At 49.3% G+C, this 20313-nt stretch overlaps 1 protein-coding gene across 1 annotated transcript in view; it reads left to right on the forward strand.

Annotated features, from left to right (window-relative positions):
- Positions 1-12200: 12200 nt before the first annotated feature.
- Positions 12201-20313, forward strand: part of MALL (mal, T cell differentiation protein like) — a 32788-nt gene continuing 24675 nt past the window's right edge. The window contains exon 1 of the mRNA XM_052649085.1: positions 12201-12401. Within this exon, the coding sequence (XP_052505045.1) occupies positions 12297-12401 (105 nt within the window). The 5' untranslated portion in view covers positions 12201-12296. The remainder of the gene's footprint in view (positions 12402-20313) is intronic.

A 20313-nucleotide genomic window follows, 5' to 3' on the forward strand; every position in this document is an offset into this window, starting at 1 on the left:
TGGAAAAGGCCCCTGATGCTGGGAGGGATTGGGGGCAGGAGGAGAAGGGGACGACAGAGGATGTGATGGCTGGATGGCATCACCAACTTGATGCACATGAGTTTGAGTGAACTCTGGGAGTTGGTGATGGACAGGGAGGCCTGGTGTGCTGCGATTCATGGGGTCGCAAAGAGTTGGACACGACTGAGTGACTGAACTGAACTGAACTGAACTGAAAGACTGTAACCTACCAGGCTCCTCTGTCCATGAGATTTCCCAGGCAAGAATACTGGAGTGGGTTGCCATTTCCTACTCCAGGGGATCGTCCTGACCCAGGGATTGAACCTGCATCTCCTGCATTGGCGGGCGGGTTCTTTACCCCTGAGCCAGCAGGGAAGCCTTCTATATGTTACACCAACTAACATCTAAGTTGACTCCATCTATACATCTGTATGAAAGCAAGATTTTATCAAAAGTCAAATTTATGATTATTCAAGAAAGCGAAAATATAATCCACAGAATAGGAGAAGATGTTTACAAATAATGTATCTGATAAGTGTCTAGAATCCAGAATGGGGATTCCCTGGTGGCTCAGTGATAAAGAATCTGCCTGCAATGCAGGAAATGTGGGTTTGACCCCTGAATTGGGACGATCCCCCGGAGGAGGGCATGGCAACTCACTCCAGTATTCTTGCTTGAAAAATCCCATGGACAGAGGAGCCTGGAAGGCTACAGTCCATGGAGTTGCAAAGAGTTGGACACAGTAGAAGTGACTGAGCACGCACGCACGTGTGATTTTTGCTAATAAAATGTATGTTGTGAAATGAAGAGGAAATCAGGATAATCTGTTTGAAAAAGCTGTGTCATTGATCACTCACTTGAGTCTAACATTTGAACCTGCTTTCTTCTGCTCAGTGGCTCAGGCATGTCCGACTCTTTTCCAACCCTCTGGTCTGTAACCCACCAGGCACCTCTGTTCATGAGATTTTTCAGGCAAGAATACTGGAGTGGGTTGCCATTTCCTCCTCCAGGGGGTCTTCCCCACCCAGGGATCAAACCCGAATCTCCTGCATTGGCAGGCGGATTCTTCACCCCTGAGCCACCTGAGAAGCCCAGGTTTATTCTAATTAGATATAAAAACAAAATCCAGGTTTCCTTTTTCAAGTCCGTATAATTAGTGCTCATTAAAGAACAAACAAACAAAAACACTTTCAGGCTTTGGACAGTGTGTTGACTTACCTCTGTGTCGAAGAACAAAGATTTTGTTGCCTTTCAGATAATCCTGTGACTGCTGGTGAATCGTCCTAAGGCTTTCATGTTAATGATAACAGTACAGCTGGCATTTGTTGGACGCCTTCTGTGGGCGTCCTCTTTTATGAGGTTACTGCTCACAAGTGCTAGAGGAGGCCAGTACTGGGCTTCCAGTGTTATCAATACTGCTGCTGAAGAGACAGGCCAAGCAGATTTGGTAATTTGCCTAAGGTCAGAGATAGTAAGTGGCACAGCTAATACACTGCATAGAGATGTCAAGTATAACTTTCTACAACCGAAGACGTTCCTCTCCTCAGTGGAGACATTTAAAAATTGTACATGAAATATAACATGAGAAGTCTGTTGGAAGAAAAATACAATCAAATTAGAGTTTAATCTAAATTATCAGAGTGCTGACTGAGGAACTTGTCTTGAAACGTACTGCCTTGAAGCATTTACTTATTTTATTTTATTTGGCTGCACCACGCAGCCTGTGAGACCTTAGTTCCCTGGCCAGGGATCAAACTCAGGTCGCCTGCATCGGTCTTAACCACTGAACCACCAGGGGCAGTGTCCTAGGAGGGGGTTACTTTTAGAGCTCCATTGTATTACAGAACTCCCGGGCTGCATCTCACTTCAGCTGTCGCTCAGTCATGTCCGACTCTTTGTGACCCCATGGACTGCAGCATCCCAGGCCTCCCTGTCCATCACCAACTGCTGGAGTCTACCTAAACCCAAGTCCATTGAGTCGGTGATACCATCCAACCGTCTTATCCTCTGTCATCCCCTTCTTCTGCCTTCAGTCTTTCCCAGTGAGAGGGTAACAGGCAGGAAGGCCAGGGGTCTCCAAACGGAGGAAATAGCCTGCAAGTGTCAGACATTTTTATCTCGCTTAAGCGGCAGGAGGAAACAAACTAGCGATATTTTTTCCTTTTCTATACAAATTTAAAAGGAGGTTTCTCTTAAAATTCTGTGTTGCCATAATGACACCTGGTTTCACCTGAAGTTAACTATTCTCAAACCTAGAGATAACCAATGCCTTTTTCTTATGGAAATGTTTATCTTAAGCTATGCTAATGTACTATGCTGCTGCTGCTGCTGCTGCTAAGTCGCTTCAGTCGTGTCCGACTCTGTGCGACCCCGTAGACAGCAGCCCACCAGGCTCCCCCGTCCCTAGGATTCTCCAGGCAAGAACACTGGAGTGGGTTGCCATTCCCTTCTCCAATGCATGAAAGTGAAAAGTGAAAGGGAAGTCGCTCAGTCGTGTCTGACTCTTAGCGACCCCACGGTCTGCAGCCTACCAGGGTCCTCTGCCCATGGGATTTTCCAGGCAAGAGTACTGGAGTGGGGTGCCATTGCCTTCTCCAAATGTACTATGCATTTACCCCAAACTTTGTCTTCAAGCTGGTTCTGCCTTTTGGCTCAGAACCTACTTGACAAACCAGTATGTTATACTCAGATATTGTTCCTCTAATCTATGTGAATGAAACTATTTGTATGGTGATCTGCCCTCCTTCAAGATTCAAGCTAGTCATTTTATAGCCCAGGATGAACCATTTGGTGCCAAGATTATCCCAAAATGCATCTTATGGGTGAGGGGCTGGTGCCATTCTGAGTTTTAAGACATTCCTTTCTTTCATTGACAGACTGCTAGTGACTATTCTCAAACCTAGAGATAACCTAGTGACTATATAACATCCAGCTGAAGACTAGCAGGGGGGTACTGTTTCTGCCCCCTTCTGATGCCTATGTCAGAAGCTTTCTCTATCTCCTCTATACTTTAATAAAACTTTATTACACAAAAGCTCTGAGTGATCAAGCCTCGTCTCTGGCCCCGGATTGAATTCTTCTCCTTCGGGGCCAAGAATCCTGGTGTCGTGATTCAACAACAACCTTTCACCAGCATCAGGGTCTTTTCCAATGAGTCAGTTCTTCCGATCAGGTGGCCAAAGTACTGGAGCTTCAGCATCAATCCTTCCAATGAATATTCACGGTTGATTTCCTTTACAATTGACTTGTTTGATCTCCTTGCAGTCCAAGGGACTCTCAAGAGTCTTCTCCAACACCACAGTTCAAAAGCATCAATTCAACTTTCTTTATGGTCCAACTCTCACATCCATACATGAGTAGCTTCAACTAGACGGACCTTTGTCGGGAAAGTAATGTCTCTGCTTTTTAATATGCTGTCTAGATTGGTCAAAGCTTTTCTGCCTGGAGCAAGGGTCTTTTAATTTCATGGCTGCAGTCACCATCTGCAGTGATTTCCTTCTGCTAAACCCTTAAGAGAAACAATCTGGGCCTTCATCTCAGATGTTCACGTGTGAAAGGGGCACAGATGTCATGAGAATGTGGCCTTGGAAAAGAGATTTCACTATGTCTCCACCCCCCAACCCCACCCTCGGTGGTGTGTGGGAAGCAGCGTGTCCAGGCACCACTCAGCTGTCTAACATAACGAGCTGCCTCTCCAGTTCCTAGGCTATGCCTGCCCCGCTCTGAGACTATGACCCTCCCCAGCTCCTCTGACAAGAAGGGGCTCCCACCTTTGCAAATGGAGGCGGTGTACAGAGTTTTCCCATCCTGTCGGTAGTCTCAGCTTAGGCCCCTGTTGTATTATATGCAAGAACATGAAATCCCATCACTCCCCATCGTGAAGGTCATTTTTCTATAGAATCTTTCATTCCTAATGGCCACATTTTCATCTTTCTAATCATTTAGGTTATTCTTAGCATCCAGTCAAGGTGGGGCGTTTTATGAAAGAAATGATGGCCGGTGAATTCCTTTCAATGAATGCCCAGCGTAGAGAGAGGGAGCTTTCTTTAGAGGGTGTTTTCACAAGCCGTCTTCTGTGTTCATTTGAAATGTGTCATGACTGATGAATGTAGCCAACTTTAGTGTTTCTGACACATAAGAAAAACAGAGGAGAGCAAACAGTTTCAGGAAGGCTTGGGCCAGAAGCGAGACTCAGGGGCGGTCAGCCTGCGCGGAGGTGCCGGTTCCGCAGGGGCGAGGGCGGCTGTGCCAGCGAGAGGCTGAGGATTCTTAAAAAAAGAGAACAAAACAATGAAACCGCTCTGGCTTTCCAGTGCCACTTTTTAGCTTCCAAAACAGGAAGAGGTTGTCAAGGAGCCAAAAACATCCTGGAAACGAGCCCTGGGGCGGGGGGTTGTGACCAGGAGTGTGATTCGGCAACACAGCGACTCAACTGTGAACCCAGGTGGGGGAACGGTGGAGGGACACCCAGAGCAGGGTGTCCTGTGAGCCGAGTCCCCGGATCAGAACCGCTGTGGGGGAGCAGGGTTTAAACTGTAAACGATGCGACCCACCGCCCCCACCTCCAGCCTCAGATGACAGATGGAGCGTCACGTCCAGCGGGTCTGCTGGAGGTGGTGGGAAACACTTCAGTTCCCTCGTCTGGGCTGCACGGTGATGGGCGGGGCACCTCAGAGCAGGTACCACCTCAGTCCCAGTGGGTTTTATGGTCTAAGATTGAGGCCAGGACAACTCACCAGGGGCTGGCTGAAACACGTGACACCACATACAAACGGAGCAGGTTTGACTCGCCAAGGCAGTCAGCATCTGGGTAACCCCAAGGGAACCGGGTGGGCGCTGGAGGTTGTCAGCTGCCAGCCCAGGGCTTTGTCAGTTCACAGTGCTACAGGACATCCTTCACCGTGGACTCGCTCACTTCCTCTGGCATGAAGCACTCCAAGTCGGGAGGTTTATTCGGGGTGTGGAGGTGACTAGAACTGGCTGTCACCTAGCTGCTTTGTGTTCTGTTTCTTCAAAGCCGAGAATCAGAGGTAGAAGCCTACTGACTCAAGACACCTTGTGTCTGAGGTTTACAATCGGCCGTTTGTTCATTTGTACATTCATTCATTCACTCCGTGTTTACTGAGCGGCTACTAGCTGCCTGCAATGCAGGAGACCTGGGTTCAATCCATGGGTCTGGAAGATCCCCTAGAGAAGAGACTAGCAACCCACTCCAGTATTCTTGCCTGGAGAATCCCATGGACAGAGGAGCCTGGGGGTCTGCAGTGCATGTGTTGCAGAGTCGGACACGACTGAAATGACTCAGCACACACTACCCTCCAGGCCCAGCATTTGGCTCTGATGACGTGGTGGGAGCAGCCCCCATTGGGATCCCTGTCCTGACTTGACTATGCACAATGTGGAAGTGATCGTGCGTGAGAAGTGAAGAAGGGCACAGGCTGCCAGAGAGCCTCCCGCTGTGTCTTTCTGTTGTCGCTGACACATTAAAATCCCAGCAGTCCTGTAGCTGGGGTGTTAAGAGCCCTGCGACAGGCGCTAAGTAAGGGTCAGCATAGGTGATCCTTCTAAGCTGCAGCCTCGCTCTCCAAACACCACCATCCCATGTTGGGGACCACCGTCTGCTCAGTTTGAATGAAACCCTCGCTCTCTGAACTCCCACCATTCGCTGTCTGAAATTCAGGAATACATGGATTTAATAACAGGAGCCAGACCTGCTGGCTGAAATTCTCTGATTATTGCTGTTTAGTCACTAAGTCGTACCTGACTCTGCCACCCCATGGACTGCAGCAGCGCATCAGGCTTCCCCATCCTTCACTCGCTCCCTGAGTTTGCTCAGACTCATGTCTGTTGAGTTGGTGATACCATCCAGACATCTCATCCTCTGAAATTCTGACATTTGAAGGCAGTAATTGAGTAATCATTCAGATTTGGACAGGAAGGAGTGGGAGAAGTGATAAATGAACCGTGAGTGACGGGCTGTGCTGTGTCGGGTAGGAAAACGGAAGTGTAGGATTTTACGCCTCAGTGGCCGACACTGAATGAGAGTGTGTCAGGGTGCAGACAGTGTGCGAGGTGGGGATCAGAAATCATGGGGGGGAGACAGTTTGAACTCGGGACTTTGGAAACACGGCTAACGTGCAGTCCATTTCTCATGCTCTGGAGACAGACTGAACCTTAATCTCATTTGCGCCTGACTTTGCCAATGAAGATTAACTTTGCAGACCTTTGTCCTTTTGTAGAGGCCACTTGGGGCGATAACAAAAAGGACTCAAGGCTTTCTGAGCTCTTCACCGGACAGGGCTCTCTGGATGACCCCAAAATTGTCCCATGAGTCTGTCCTCTTCCTGCCAGCTGCCCTCTGACCTTGAAGAATTCTGTGCCTGCCCAGACCAAAAGGGCACTGGGAACCAGATGGCCCCAGACAGCAGTAACCACAGCCGCCTCACAAGCCTGACCCTTTGGGCATGTGTATTCTAACTCCCTCATTGGAAGGTTGAAGTGACCTTGACTGGTTGAGAGAGTCATTGCAATGCAACTGTGTCTGAGTGAACAGGCCAGAGCCTGCGGGACATGAGTGTCCCTGCAGCAATTTCACTTCCAGAAATCCAGAGCCTAGAGCTGTGCTCATGGGAGGTGCACCGAGTGAGGTCAAGAAGAAAGCCAGCGGTATGACAGCAACAGGCAGGGTCGACAAACGGAGAAGACCTAGGTCCTCTGTAGCGTTTAGCCGCTGGATCAAGCCTCACCTGAAGCCAACACTTCCTCAACTTCTCACCTACCCAAGGTAATAAGTCTCCTTGGTTGTCAAAACCAATTGGCATGGATTATTCTAACATTTGTAGTAGGAGGAATGGGTGCAGTGTCTGTTCTTTCCCCAGGCATCTCTGGCTTTCTCCTGACCTGCCCCTTATCTGTTGGGCAACCAATAAATCTTTTCTGAAAAATGTATAAGGTAACTTACTCACAAGGAGACAGTTTAAGGAAGAAGAGACCAAAAAAGAGAGAGAAGCAGTAGTCTTCAAAGTCTTTCTGACCAAGACGGTAGGGTCAGTCATTTGAAAGCCTTTATTGAGTGCTTGCTTTGTGCCCAGAAATATTCAATATGAATAAAGTCATGACTTCTCTGAAGCTAGCATCTTAGGAAGGGGCAGGTTGGGAGATAAGCAATAGGCAAATGAATCAATAAACAAAAATACGAGGGAGTGGGACTTCCCTGGTTGTTCGGGGGCTAAGACTCCGAGGTCCCAATGCAGGCGGCTTGGGTTCTATCCTTGATCAGGGAACTAGATTCTCCCTGCTGCAACAATGCAGCCAAATAAATAGAAACATAAATTTTGCAAAAGTTTTGAGTAAGTGCTATGCAGAGAATCAAAACAGGTTAGTGGAGTTTGGGTTCTGGTCAAATAAAGATGAGTATTGCAGCGTTTTCTTCCCACTGAATGCAACAGAATTCCTGGACACACTGCATGGAACAGCCTTCTGAGGACTCTGAAAATAAGTAGAAGTGGGAAGATTTGGGAGGGAAAAAAGAACTCCAAATACTACCAAACTAGTGGTGGGTAGTATCCCTTTTTTTCCCCCTCTAGTATCTCCAGGCCTGGGCTCAGAGCAATATGAAGTCCAGAATGTGCGTGGGATACAGAGAAAATACATCTTCAAAAAAGTGCTCCAGTTCTGGGCTGAGGACTGGGAAAGAGAGCCTGTGCTGGTCAGACAGGGGCTTCCCTGGTGGCTCTTCGGTGAAGAATCTGCTTGCGATGCAAGAGAGCCAGGTTCTATCCCTGTGTCAGGAAGATCCCCTGGAGAAGGAAATGGAAACCCACTCCAGTATTCTTGCCTGGGAAATCCCATGGGCAGAGAAGCCGTGGGGTCACAGAGAGTCAGACATGACTTAGCCACTAAACTACCACCACCACCACCACTGGTCAGAGTACAGAAAAACCTCTGTCTATTTGTATTTTTCCCCCATTTTCTCCTGCCCTCAACCATAGGCAATCTAGTGACAGCCAGACAGGTGTCTAAACTTTGAGGAGGAGAGCCCTTCTCTCTGACCAAAGGGACCATGGTCTTAATAGCATGATGGCAAATCCCTCTTTCTCCCACTCTCGGTTTCTCTCTGTATAAATATATCTTATTGCTTTTTGGCCTGCATTGCAGGCAAATTCTTTACCAGCTGAGCAACCAGGGAAGCATAGCTGCCCCTAAACAACGCACCAGAGGACTTTATAACTGAGCAGCACAGTCCCAGACTGATCCCAGGTCCAAGACTAGCACACACAGCAAACAGATCTGAAATGCACTGCACAACTTTAAAAGATAAACTGACATTGCTCAGATTTCATACCAGAGAAGGTAGGCAGGAACTTGCAGCCTGCATCTAATCTGGCCCATTGCTGCTAAAACAAACAAACAATATATTTAAAATTAATTACCTTTTGGCCGCACTGGGTCTTCATCGATGCGCACGGGCTTTTTCTAGTTGAGGCGAGTGGGAGCTGCTCTCTAGTTGCAGTGTGAGAGCTGCTCATTGTGGCGTCTTTTCTCGTTGGGGAACGCGGGCTCAGCAGTTGTGGCGCATGAACTTAGCCACCCTGTGGCATGTGGGATCTTCCCATTCCAGGGACCAAACCCATGTCCCCTGCATTGGCAGGTGGATTCTTAAGCACTGGACCACCAGGGAGGTCCCAACATTTCCTATAGGATTTAAAGAAGACCCGTAATCCCATAACATAGTACTCGAATTTTCCAGGATACAATCCACAGTGACTTGATATTTGAAGACCTAGGAAAATCTCAATATCTTTCAAAGGGAGCAACGAAAAGTAAGAGACAGCAGCTCTGAGATGACACAGTCGAGTTGAGACGCTGAAGTAGCTACTGAGAATCGTGCGCCAAGAAGTCAGAGCAAAACCCCTCAAAATGAATAGATGGATGGACAGTCTCATTGGAGAAACATTTGATACAAAAAGAACCAAACTGAAGTTTTAGAAATAAAAAATAAAACCAAAGTGAAAAAATCAGTTTGGACGGACTCAACAATAGAATAGAGATGATTAAAAAAATTCAGTAAACTAATAGTTCAATAGATCAATATAAATCAGTATAGATAGATCAATACAAATTGTCCAGTTGAACAAAAGAAAGGAAATAGATTGAAAAAAATAAACAGATCTTTAAGTATCTGTGGGACAATTCCAAAAGGTCTAATATTCTCATCACCGGAGTCTCGGTAGAAGAACAGGAAGAGTGTGGTGCAGAAAAATAATTTTTTTTGAAGAAATAATAGCTGAAAACTCTTAAAATTTGGTAAAAGACTTAGAGTTATGGATTAAAGAAGATTAGTGAACACCAAAACAAGATAAACTCAGAGAAAGCCATGCCCAGCCATAACAAAATCAAAGCATGAAATGAGAGACAAAGGAAAAACAGTCTTGAAAGCAACCAAAGGAAAACAATGCTTTCAATATAGGGAACAACAGTTTGAATTACTGAGAATTTTGCATCAGAAACCAGAAGTCAGAAGGTGGTACAACATTCTTTAAGTGCCGAAAGAAAACCTAAATCTGGCACCCCAGAATTCCATATTCTACAATAATACTGTTTAGGAACAAAGATGGAATAAAGGCATTTTCAGATGAAGGAAGACTAAGGGAATTTATTGTCAACAGACTTGCTCTGAAAGAAATGCTATTAATAAAGAAACTTCTTTGGGCAGAAGGGCTTGGAACATCTGGAATGAAGGAATAGCAGCAGAAATGGTAAACATCTGCTGCTGCTGCTTCTAAGTCGCTTCAGGCATGTCCGACTCTGTGCGACCCCATAGACGGCAGCCCACCAGGCTCCCCTGTCCCTGGGATTCTCCAGGCAAGAACACTGGAGTGGGTTGCCATTTCCTTCTCCAAGGCATGAAAGTGAAAAGTGAAAGTGAAGTCGCTCAGTCGTGTCCGACTCTTCGCCACCCCATGGACTGCAGCCTACCAGGCTCCTCCACCCATGGGATTTTCCAGGCAAGAGTACTGGAGTGGGGTGCCATTGCCTTCTCCGGGTAAATATCTAGGTAAACACAATAATTTTTTTCTCTTAAAATATGTATGATGGTTGAAAGCAAAAATCATAACATTATCTGATGTGATTTTCAACATATGCATCTGTAATACATATAATCCCAGTGAGTATGCCATACTTTGTTGCGTATAATAAAACATGACTTGGCTAAATATAAAATGTTTGTGGGTGGTGATTTAGTCATTAAGTCGTGTTCAACTCTTTGAAACCACATGGACTGTAGCCTGCCAGGTTCCTCTGTCCATGGGGATTCTCCAGGCCAGAATACTGGAGTGGGTTGCCATTTCCTTCTCCAGGGAATCTTCCCAACCCCAGGATCTAACCTGCGTCTCCCGCATTGGCAGGCAGATTCTTTACCACTGAGCCACCAGGAAAGCACTATAGAATATTTTAAATATGCCTTTTTTTTTTTTTTTACAACTTTGCTTTGGCACATCTTCACTTCTTAACATACAAATTGTCTCTGAAGGTAGAAGTGGCTCAGGCTCTGTCAACCTCTCAGGAGCTCCAACCTCAGGTATTAGCTTCACTTTGCAGATGAGAAATGAGCCGGAGAAAGATTCTTATCCTTCTTGCCTTCCCTGAGCTGTTCCCATGAATGCTGCGCTGTCAGTGGCCAAGTACAAGGTATCCTATAGCCGAAGACAGTGGCCACGGTGAGTTACAGCAGTCGGGAGAAGTGGCAAGAGGTGGGAATCCTAGGCAGCACCTGCGTGATGCATCCATCCTGCAGACGAGCTGGGGCTGGAAGGCCGGTGGGATCAGGGCCTCACTCCCCTGCCAGATCCCCGCAGGCCTGGAGGAGGGCACAGCCAGACTGATTCGACGTTTGCTCCACGAACACTTTGCCTGTCTTTGCAGTGCCTTTGCTGTAGGCTCGCTCGTCCATCTCCCCTGTCCCCTGGCTCTTTCCCAGCTCTCCCCCACCAGGGGAGGTGGGGGGAGGCAGGCCCCAGGAGGCACTGTCCTTGCTCAGGAACTAGCCTTTCGTGGTGGACGCCTCCTGACTCCAGCACGCAGGGTGGCCCTCTCACATGCCCTCCACTCCAGTGGGAAGGAGCCTCCCACCCCAACCCTGAGTGTCCCCATCGGACTCTGGGGCGCTAGGCCACTCTCCAGGGTGGCCGAGTGGAAGGCAGACAGGCGAAGGGCCCACATCTCCAGGCCCTGTCTTTAGTGGGGAAGGAGCCTCTTGGCCGCTGGGTCACAGCCCTGGAGGCAGGCAGGCAGGCAGGAGACAGGAAGGAACTGGCCTGGTTCCAAGCCTGGCTCCCGGGCACCGGCTTGGTGGGGGGTCCAGGGCAGGGAGGGGAGGAGGGCTCTGGTGCCCACTGGGGTGGATTCATCCCAGAGACGGAGGCCTCCATCTGCTGGGTGAGAAAACTAGGAGAGACGGACGGTGCCAAAGAGTCCAGACAGAGAAGGAAGCACCACATTGCCGGGGCTGGGCAGGCGTTGGACCGGCGTGGGGTTCTCAAGGATGAGCAGGGACAAGCAGAGCAAGCTGTGACCTTGACCTGACAGGGCAGAGTCTGGGCCTCCTTGCTTGGAAAAGAAGCAAAGCAGCCACGAGTCGGGCTGTAGGGAGTCCCAGAGGTGTCTGAAGTTTTCGTGGTTCCTGGGAGGTCCTCAGGGCTTCCCTGGTGGCTCAGACAATAAAGAGTCTGCCTACAGTGCAGGAGACCTGGTTCGATCCCTGGGTTGGGAATATCTCCTGGAGGAGGGCATGGTAACCCACTCCAGTATACTTGCCTGGGAAGTTCCATGGACAGAAGGGCCTGGCAGGCTAGACTCCATGGGGTTGCAGAGTTGGACATGACTGAGCGGCTGAGCACCGCGCACAGTAGGTCCTCAGTAAACGGTCCTTGTCACAGCAGGCAGCTCAGCCTGTCCTGGGCACCAGGTGGAAGCAGCTACTGCGGCTGGCCTCCCCTGGAATAGCATGCCTGGGATTCAGAACTTCCTTGGAGGAAAAAGTCTAGGAAGAGGCTCCTGCTCGCCTTCCTGAGCGACTCTGCCGCAGCTGGTGGAAGGCCCGTCTGATGCACAAATCGCATTTCAGTGAGGATTCTCTTGGCCACAGCGAGTGGAAGGACCTGCTTGGCTGGAACTTTTTTTTTTTTTTTTTTCCCTTCCAGGCGACGTCTGATGGGTGTGTCGGGCAGGAGGTGATATTTGAAGGGCTGCGGGCACGGGCTGCCAAGCCAGGGCGCCAGGCAGAGGGTGAAAGCATGGCCTCCCGGGACCCGCCCGCCACCAGCCATGCCCCCCCCGACGTGCCCTCCGGGGTCTCGCTGTTTCTCACCATCCCCTACGCCTTCTTCTTGCCCGAGCTGGTAAGTGTGGCCACGGGGGCTACCTGCACAAAGTGTGGCCGGGTGAGGAGTGGGAGGGAGCAAGGAGGGGCTGGCCTGGAGCTGGAAGCAGGCCCCTGGGGAAGGAGCACCGGGTCCAGAGCTGCCGTGGCCTCTGGTCTCCTGTGGACCTCAGGGCCTGGGGTCCCCTAGTCCCTCCCAGAGCGCCTCTGGGCTTCTGCAGAGTGAGTGGGTCTCCTCCTCCCAAAACGAAACCAGCTCGGGTAGTGGGCAGGCCACCTGGTGATCGGAGGCCTGGAGGAATCGCTAAAGCATCCTGGATCCTCAAGATGTTAGGAATGGACTTCTATTTTGTGGTTTCTTTTCTCCAACTACTTGCTTTCTGTACTTTCTAAAAGTTCAAAACAGGGAGGAGCACTCTGTCTTTCCTGCTGAGAGTAACCCTTCCAGTATTTTCCTAATTGATACTGAACTTTGGCTTGCGTGGACTCCCCAGGGGAGGTTGCTCATGACAACATGGGCCATAAAGCAGTGAGACACCCTGGGTGCTCTCTGGACCTCTCACTGCCTTCCTTTCCGGGTCTCTATGGCTGACCTGGCCCCACGCCTGCCGAGTGCAGCATGTTCATCAGAACCTGAGTCCACTCTGAGCCGGTTGTCACCACGTCCTTTTCACTGACGGGGACACAGGCCTGGTGAGCGATTTAGGGCAGAGTTTATTTCAGTCTTTGAACACCTTCTGAAACGTCTAGCTTGTGGGAGGTATTTTCTTTCTTTCTTTAAATTTAAGAATAATTGCTTTACAATATTGGGTCGGTTTCTACCAAACATCATCATGAATCAGTCACAGGTTTACACGTCCCCCCTCACCTGAACATCTTCCCACCTGCCTCCGCATCCTACCCCGCAGGTTGCTACTGATTTGAGTTCCCATTGGCTATCTATTTTACATACGGTAATGTATGTTTCAATGTATGTTGCCGTGTTACTCTCTCCATACCTCTGTGGTGCTGCTCTGAATTGGCAGCACTGGTCTTAGGCAGGGAGAAAAAGACAAAGAGTGGTTCCAGCCTCCAGCTGGGCAGGAAGGTCCTCTCATCCTGTCGTCTGCCCGGAAGGCCAGCCTGACTGAGCACCTTTTGACATACACTGGCTAAAGGATGCCCATTGGTGGCAATAAGAAAGGGAAGCCAGGTGGGGTGGGTCCGGCGTTTGGGTGGCTCCAGCTGAAACCCCAGCCAAGAATAGGTTTCTGCCAGGCCTGGGTGTACAAGGGAGGGCGTCCTACCGGACTAATGCATCTTTGTGCTCCCGAGAGTTCTCTGGACTGGGTGCGCCCCTCACCTTGGAACAACCACAAGAATGGCCATGGTGCGGGTGGGCTCCCCGACTTCTTTGGAGCACGTGTTCCGTGTCAGTCACACCAGCCACTGGTGACAGGACCACTACCCTGCAGGTTCCCCATCTGCCTAGGAAGGCCCATGAGTGCTTCCACGATATAGTCAGTCGATGCTTGGCGGGTGGCCACTGTGCTGGGCCGGGTACAAGTAAGAAGAGGCCGTCCAACCTTGTTAAGTCAAGGAGGAGTCCTGGCCTATCCCCTGGGAGGAAATTTTGCAGTTAGACCTCAAAGGACAGGCTGAATCTCCAGGTTGGGAGGCAGGAGGGGGAAGGGCCTGGACTCCAGGAGAGGCCAGCTGGCAGAAGGCTGGAGGGATGGGATTTCCAGAGTAAGGAATGCAGGGCCATCTGGTCAGGCCCCCATACTGGGCCCCTGAAGATGGAATTTCTGGGGAGAGAAAAGTGCTGGGCTCTAGGGCTTAAGGTATCTTAGGGGGTGGGGTACTGTCACTGATTGCATTTCATTCATTTATTTTTTTTTAATAATTTTAGATTTATAGCAATGCTGGCAATAATAGTACGAGTGCTCCCAGGTACTCCCTACTTAGCTTCCCTTCAGGGCCTCATCTTACACAGTCCAACTGTCAAAATCAGGGGATTAGCATCAATATTAGACTATCAGTTGTTCAGATCAGTTGTTCTGAACTCCCCACAGATGTCTTCTTCCTGGTCCAGGATCCAGCTCAGAATTCCGAGTGGCATTTGGTGGCCGTAATTCCTTCATCTACTCTTTTATTTTTATTAAGTAGATTTAATTTTAACTTGATTTTCTGATTACATTTCATTAAAAAAAAAAAACTTTTTATTTTGTACTGGGGTATAGCCATATACAAGCTATAAGAGACCCAGACCTACACGCACATGGATCCATTCTCCCCCAAGCCCCCTTGCCACCCAGGCTGCCATATAACACTCAGCAGAGTTGCGTGTGCTACACAATGGGTCCTTGTGGTTATCGTTTTTTAAACATAGCCGTGTGTACATGACCATTTCAATACTTTTTTTTTAAGATTTTTTTTTTTTTTTTTGGTGTGGAGCATTTTTAAAGTCTTTATTGAATTTGTTACAATATTGCTTCTGTTTTATGCCTTGGCTCTTTGGCCACGAGTCATGTGGAATCAGTCTCCCTGGGATCGCACCTGCACCCCCTGCATTGGAGGGTGAAGTCTTAACCAGCGGACCACCAGGGAAGTCCCTCCTCTACTTTAATCTGGGCCAGTTCCCACCATCTTCGTCTTGAGTATTCTGAAGAATACTGATCAGTTATTGTGTACCAGGTCGCTCCATTCAGCCTTGTCTGATGTTTCCTCATCACAAATTTAGTTTTAATTCTCAAGGAATCCTTATGCATTATTGAATGCTTAGAAGATTACAGAAAGAAATATAATCCATATATATGCATGTATGCATGCGTGCTCAGTCATGTCTGACTCTTTGTGAGCCCATGGACTGCAGCCCATGAGACTCTTCTGTCCATGGAATTCTCCAGGCAAGAATACTGGAGTGGGTTGCTATGCCCTCCTCCAGGGGATCTTCCCGACCCAGGGAATGAACCCATGTTTCCCGCATTGCCGGTGGATACTTTACCATCTGAGCCACCAGGGAAGTCCAAGAATACTGGAGTGGGTACCCTCCTCCAGGGGATCTTCCCGAACCAGGGTCTCCTGCATTGCAGGCAGATTCTTCACCAGCTGAGCTACCAGGGAAGCCCATTTACACGCATATGTGTGTATTTAATGGATTTATTCTGTACATGCTCTTCTACATCTGCTTGCTCCTTAAATGAGTGCTCCTAGCATGGAATTTCGGAAAAGGCGATGGCACCCCACTCCGGCACTCTTGCCTGGAGAATCCCATGGGCGGAGGAGCCTGGTGGGCTGCAGTCCATGGGGTCGCTAAGAGTCGGACACGACTGAGCGACTTCACTTTCACTTTTCACTTTCATGCTTTGGGGAAGGAAATGGCAACCCACTCCAGTGTTCTTGCCTAGAGAATCCCACGGACGGGGGAGCCTCGTGGGCTGCCGTCTATGGGGCCGCACAGAGTCGGACACGACTGAAGCGCCTTAGCAGCAGCAGCAGCAGCATGGAATATAAGACCAAGCATGCATCATATCTGGGGCATGGATGGAGAGGTAAACAGGAGAGGAGGGGAGAATTCCAGCTGGTGACTGATTCTGTTTTGTTTTGTTTTGGTCACGCCAAGCAGCTCGCAGTATCTTAGTTTCCCAACCAGGGATCGAACCTGAGCCCCCCTGTAGTGGAAGCTTGGAATCTTAACCACTGGACGGTCAGGGAAGTCCTCGGTGGTTGATTGTGATCTCCATGAGCAGATGTGCTGGGCTAGAGAGGAGAGAGCAGGGTCAGCCTAGCAGAAGTTCCTTTGTCCTGGGCCCCCTGAGTACGCTGGCCGCTTCTAAGCACAGAGCTGGCCACTGAGCCCCAGGCCTTGGGACCCCAGATTCTCAGTCTGGGGACCTAAGGCATCACAGACAGCCATGTGCTTTTCGAAGGCAGAGAGCAGATTTTTCCAGAGAGTGGATTCTAAAGCTGGGAGCTCAGGACAGCAAAAAGGGGCAGAGAAGGCCAAATTCGTGACCTGGATTCACAGGTGGTCCATAATGGGGTGGCCAGGGTGTACACTTGTGGTGACTGCAGGCGTACTTCCATCCAGCCACTGTACCCCAAGACAGCGAGGGTCTTCCCATGGAGTGAGGGGCCAAAAACTCCAGGCGTGCAGAGTTCAACAAGGGTCCTTGAGTCCTCACACCACCTCTGTGGCCAAGGATCTCTGGCTCTTCTATATCAGCGATGATGACAGAGCAGGATAGTGTGGACGCTGGGGGTTGGCATGCTTCCCGCTAGCTCTGCTCCCCGAAGACTGCTCTTACAGATCTTCGCCTACATAACTTTATTTTAGAGTCTTCCACACTAAAATGCACATTTTAAAACTTCCATCATGATTATAGATTAATAGGCAGATGCAAAGACATTTCAGAGAGGTCTCCCACACAGCAGTCACAGCTTTCATAATAACTCTCTACTATTTAATACAAGTCGACCAGGTAACTAATGTTCGTAGGCTATGTCTATATTCCATGCCGTTTTCTCACATGTGTAGATTCATGTAACCACTACCGTCAAGACACAGAAAATTAAATTAAATTTTGTTGGCCACGCTGGGTGGCATGCAGGATCTTAGTTCCCTGCCCAGGGACTGAACCTGTGTCCCCTGAAGTGGAAGCATGGAGTCTTAACCACTGGACCAACAGGGCAACCCTCGCTTCCATATTATGGTCACCCTACCTTATCCTCTCTCACCACCCTTCCTCACCCTTAGAAACCACTAATTCCATCTTTGTAATTTTCTTATCTCAAGAAAGTCACAGAAATGAATAGAATCATACAGTACATGGTCTTTAACGATTAGCTTCCTCCACTCACCATAATGTCTGCATGAATGCTTCAGTTGCCCAGTTGTGTCCAGCTCTTTGTCGCCCCATGGACTGTAGCCCACCAGGTTCCTCTGCCCATGGGACTTTCCAGGCAAGAATACTGGAGCGGGTTGCCATCTCCTCCTCCAGGGTATTTTCCTGACCCAGGGATCGAATCCGGGTCCCCTGCATCTGCTACATCAGTAGGTGGATTCTTCACCACTGTGCCACCTGGGGAGCCCCACAATGCCTTTGAGGTCCCTCCAATCGTGTGCATTTCTGTTGTGGGTCCCTTTTCATTGCTGTGTGATATTCCACAGTGTGGATTTACCGCAGTTTGTTTAATCACTGACGTAGTGAGAAACATTTAGGTCTTTCGCAATGTTTAGCTATTCTGATAAAGCTGCTATGAGCATTCACACATAGGCTTTTGGGTGGATGTAATTTTCACTTTTCTGGGTAAATGCCAGAGTGAGTATGATTTCTGTAAGTGTCTGCTTTGTTTTTTATTAAGCAATGGACAATCTGTTTTCCAGAGTGGCTGGACCATTTTGCATTTCCACAGGCAACGGATGAGCCTTTAGAGAGTTTAATGTTTAAGTTTGCATTTTGTTTGGTTTATGGTTGAATTCAGATTTCTCATCTGAAAACAGTATTAATTTCAAAACCTAAATTCCAAGCTTGAGGAGGCTTTGAATCAGGGCATTTTAAGGTGAGAGCAGACGTTGTTTATTTCCTCTCTCCATCTCTCTGTTAGTGTGGGAGTCTCCTGGTGCCAGCGCTGGGTGGGCAGGGGACCAGGTGACTCACAGTCTCGCTGCCTGCCTCTTAAGCGCAAACACTGGGCCTGTGTCCGGCCTGGGGCAGGGAGCACGGGGCCCCCTGAGTCCCTGCCTGCTCTAAGCTGGCTCATAGCTTTTTTTTTTAACAAGATGAAAGGGTGAACATAGAACTAACCCCAGCGACTACAACTGAGGGAGAGTTTTAGGAAGTCATTCAGCCTTTCCACTAGTTCACTTATTAATTAGATACTTGACTAATTATAAAGAAACAGCTGAGAAGGTTTCTAGAGTCAGCTGATTAAAAGGAAAGATGAACACTCTGTTCGGTGGTCAATGTTTTCAGCTTTTTAACTTGCCTGCACAATGGTCAGAAGGAAATATTCTGACATCCCCACCCCCTCTCCCAACCCACACTCCCCCGCCTGCCCCCCCAGAAGCTCATTCCAGAACCTTCCAGCTGGGAAGCTCACCGTGCTGTCGTATCCACATCCCCAGTTTCACCTGCAGCTCAGCCGGTTTCTTTTTCTCCTCTGTCTATACGTAAATGGGCCTTCCTGATGGCTCAGCCAGCGGTTGAGGATCCGCCTGCAACGCAGGAGATGCGGTCGGATCCCTGGGTCGAGAAGATCCCCTGGAGGAGGAAATGGCAACCCACTCCAGTATTTTTGCCTGGGAAATCCCAAGGACAGAGGAGCCTGGAGGGCTACAGTTCGTGGGGTCACAGAGGTGGACACGACAGAGCAGAGCACACACGTAAGGGAAGGCTGTATGTGAAAGCCTGTTTGGGAACCTCCTGGACCCTGGAGCCATCTGTCAACTGCGTGGGGCTGAGAGAGGGAGGTAGGGCTCAGCTCAGGCCTGGCTTAGGACAAGCAGGTTCCTTCCTTTTTGTTGTAACACTTCTTCAGAAGCTGAGTTTTCCAAAAAGAAAAGTCGTTTCTCTTGCTCCCTTCTGCTCCGCTCTCAATTCTCTATGCTTCTGGGAAGCAGCAAAGTAAACTCAGGTTGCCCCAGCTTCTCTTCATCGGCGGGGCGTCTGTCCTTCACTTCATTCCATGCCTGGTCCCCGGCCTCGCCCCCTCTGACCTCACCCAGCCTCTGCAGGACCCAGGGATCAAAGGCCTCCGTGGCCAGGGCACCACTGACGCCCTGGGAGGCTGCAATAGGAAGAGAGAACAGAGCGGAAAAAGTGTGAGGCTGGGGGAGAGCAGAGCTCCTGAGAAGAACGGCGCAGGAGCAGGGCAGGAGCAGAGAGGGGCCATGTAAGAAGGACCCAGGTTCCAGCCTCCCCAGGGGCCTGGACCCACTCTGGCTTCCTGGCCCCAGGCCCAGCCCTTACCCTCGGAGGCTCCTGACGTGTTCAGGTTCAGTCACACAGAGTCAGTTGAGAGGGAGAAGCCTGGCTCTGTTGCCTAGTGGCTGTGAGACCCTGGGCAGGTGACTTAACCACTCTGAGCCGCAACGGCAGGGCAGCATCAGCAAAGGTCTCCTCAGACAACTCTGGGCTTGCAGTAAGGACCTTCCTGGAAGCATCCACACAAGAACTGTGAGCACACACCACACTATTGTTGGTGGTTGGCTAAACCTCTTACGAAAAAGTGCGGGTCTTCAGGCTTCCCTGATGGTCCAGTGGCTAAGACCTGTCACTCCCGGTGTAGGGGGCCCAGGTTCACGCTCCAGTCAGGGAACTAGACCCCACACACCACAGCTAAGAGTTTGTGTGCCACAACTAAAGGCCTGGCACAGTTAGATGAATAAATACAATTTTTTAGAAAGTGTGAGTCTCTCATGAGCGAATTTCAGTTGCAAACCAAGAAATATTTACTGAGGTGTTACTATTATTCTAGACCCATGCTTTGCTCTCAGGGGGTTACAAGAATAAAAAGACAATAATAAAATGGATATGGTAAGTCATGGATCCTGTCTTAAAGGAGCGATGCATGAACACTAAAGAGCACCCCGAGACAGGGAAAAAGTAAGGGTGCACAGCCTCACCTGTTAAAGGCTCCTGGAGTTTAGAGACACTATCAGGACAAGCTTGCTCGGGGTGAGAATTTGGTATTCTTTCCAGGGTTTGGATTAAGGGATTAGATATTCCCTTGTTCAGACCAGGGCTTCCCAGGACTCAGAGGAGTGTATACACTCAGACTGTAAGGAAATGTATACAAGCGTGTACACTCAGACTGCAAGGAAAGAGGAAGACAATCCCACTTAAATCCCGTGTATTCACTCAACAAATATTTATTGAGCCGCTACCGCATGGCAACCACAGGACTGTAGAGAGGCAGAAGACACGGCCCCCGCCTTGGGGGGTTTG

The sequence above is a fragment of the Budorcas taxicolor genome, chromosome 11 (genome assembly GCF_023091745.1).
Source record: "Budorcas taxicolor isolate Tak-1 chromosome 11, Takin1.1, whole genome shotgun sequence".
Taxonomy (NCBI): domain Eukaryota; kingdom Metazoa; phylum Chordata; class Mammalia; order Artiodactyla; family Bovidae; genus Budorcas; species Budorcas taxicolor.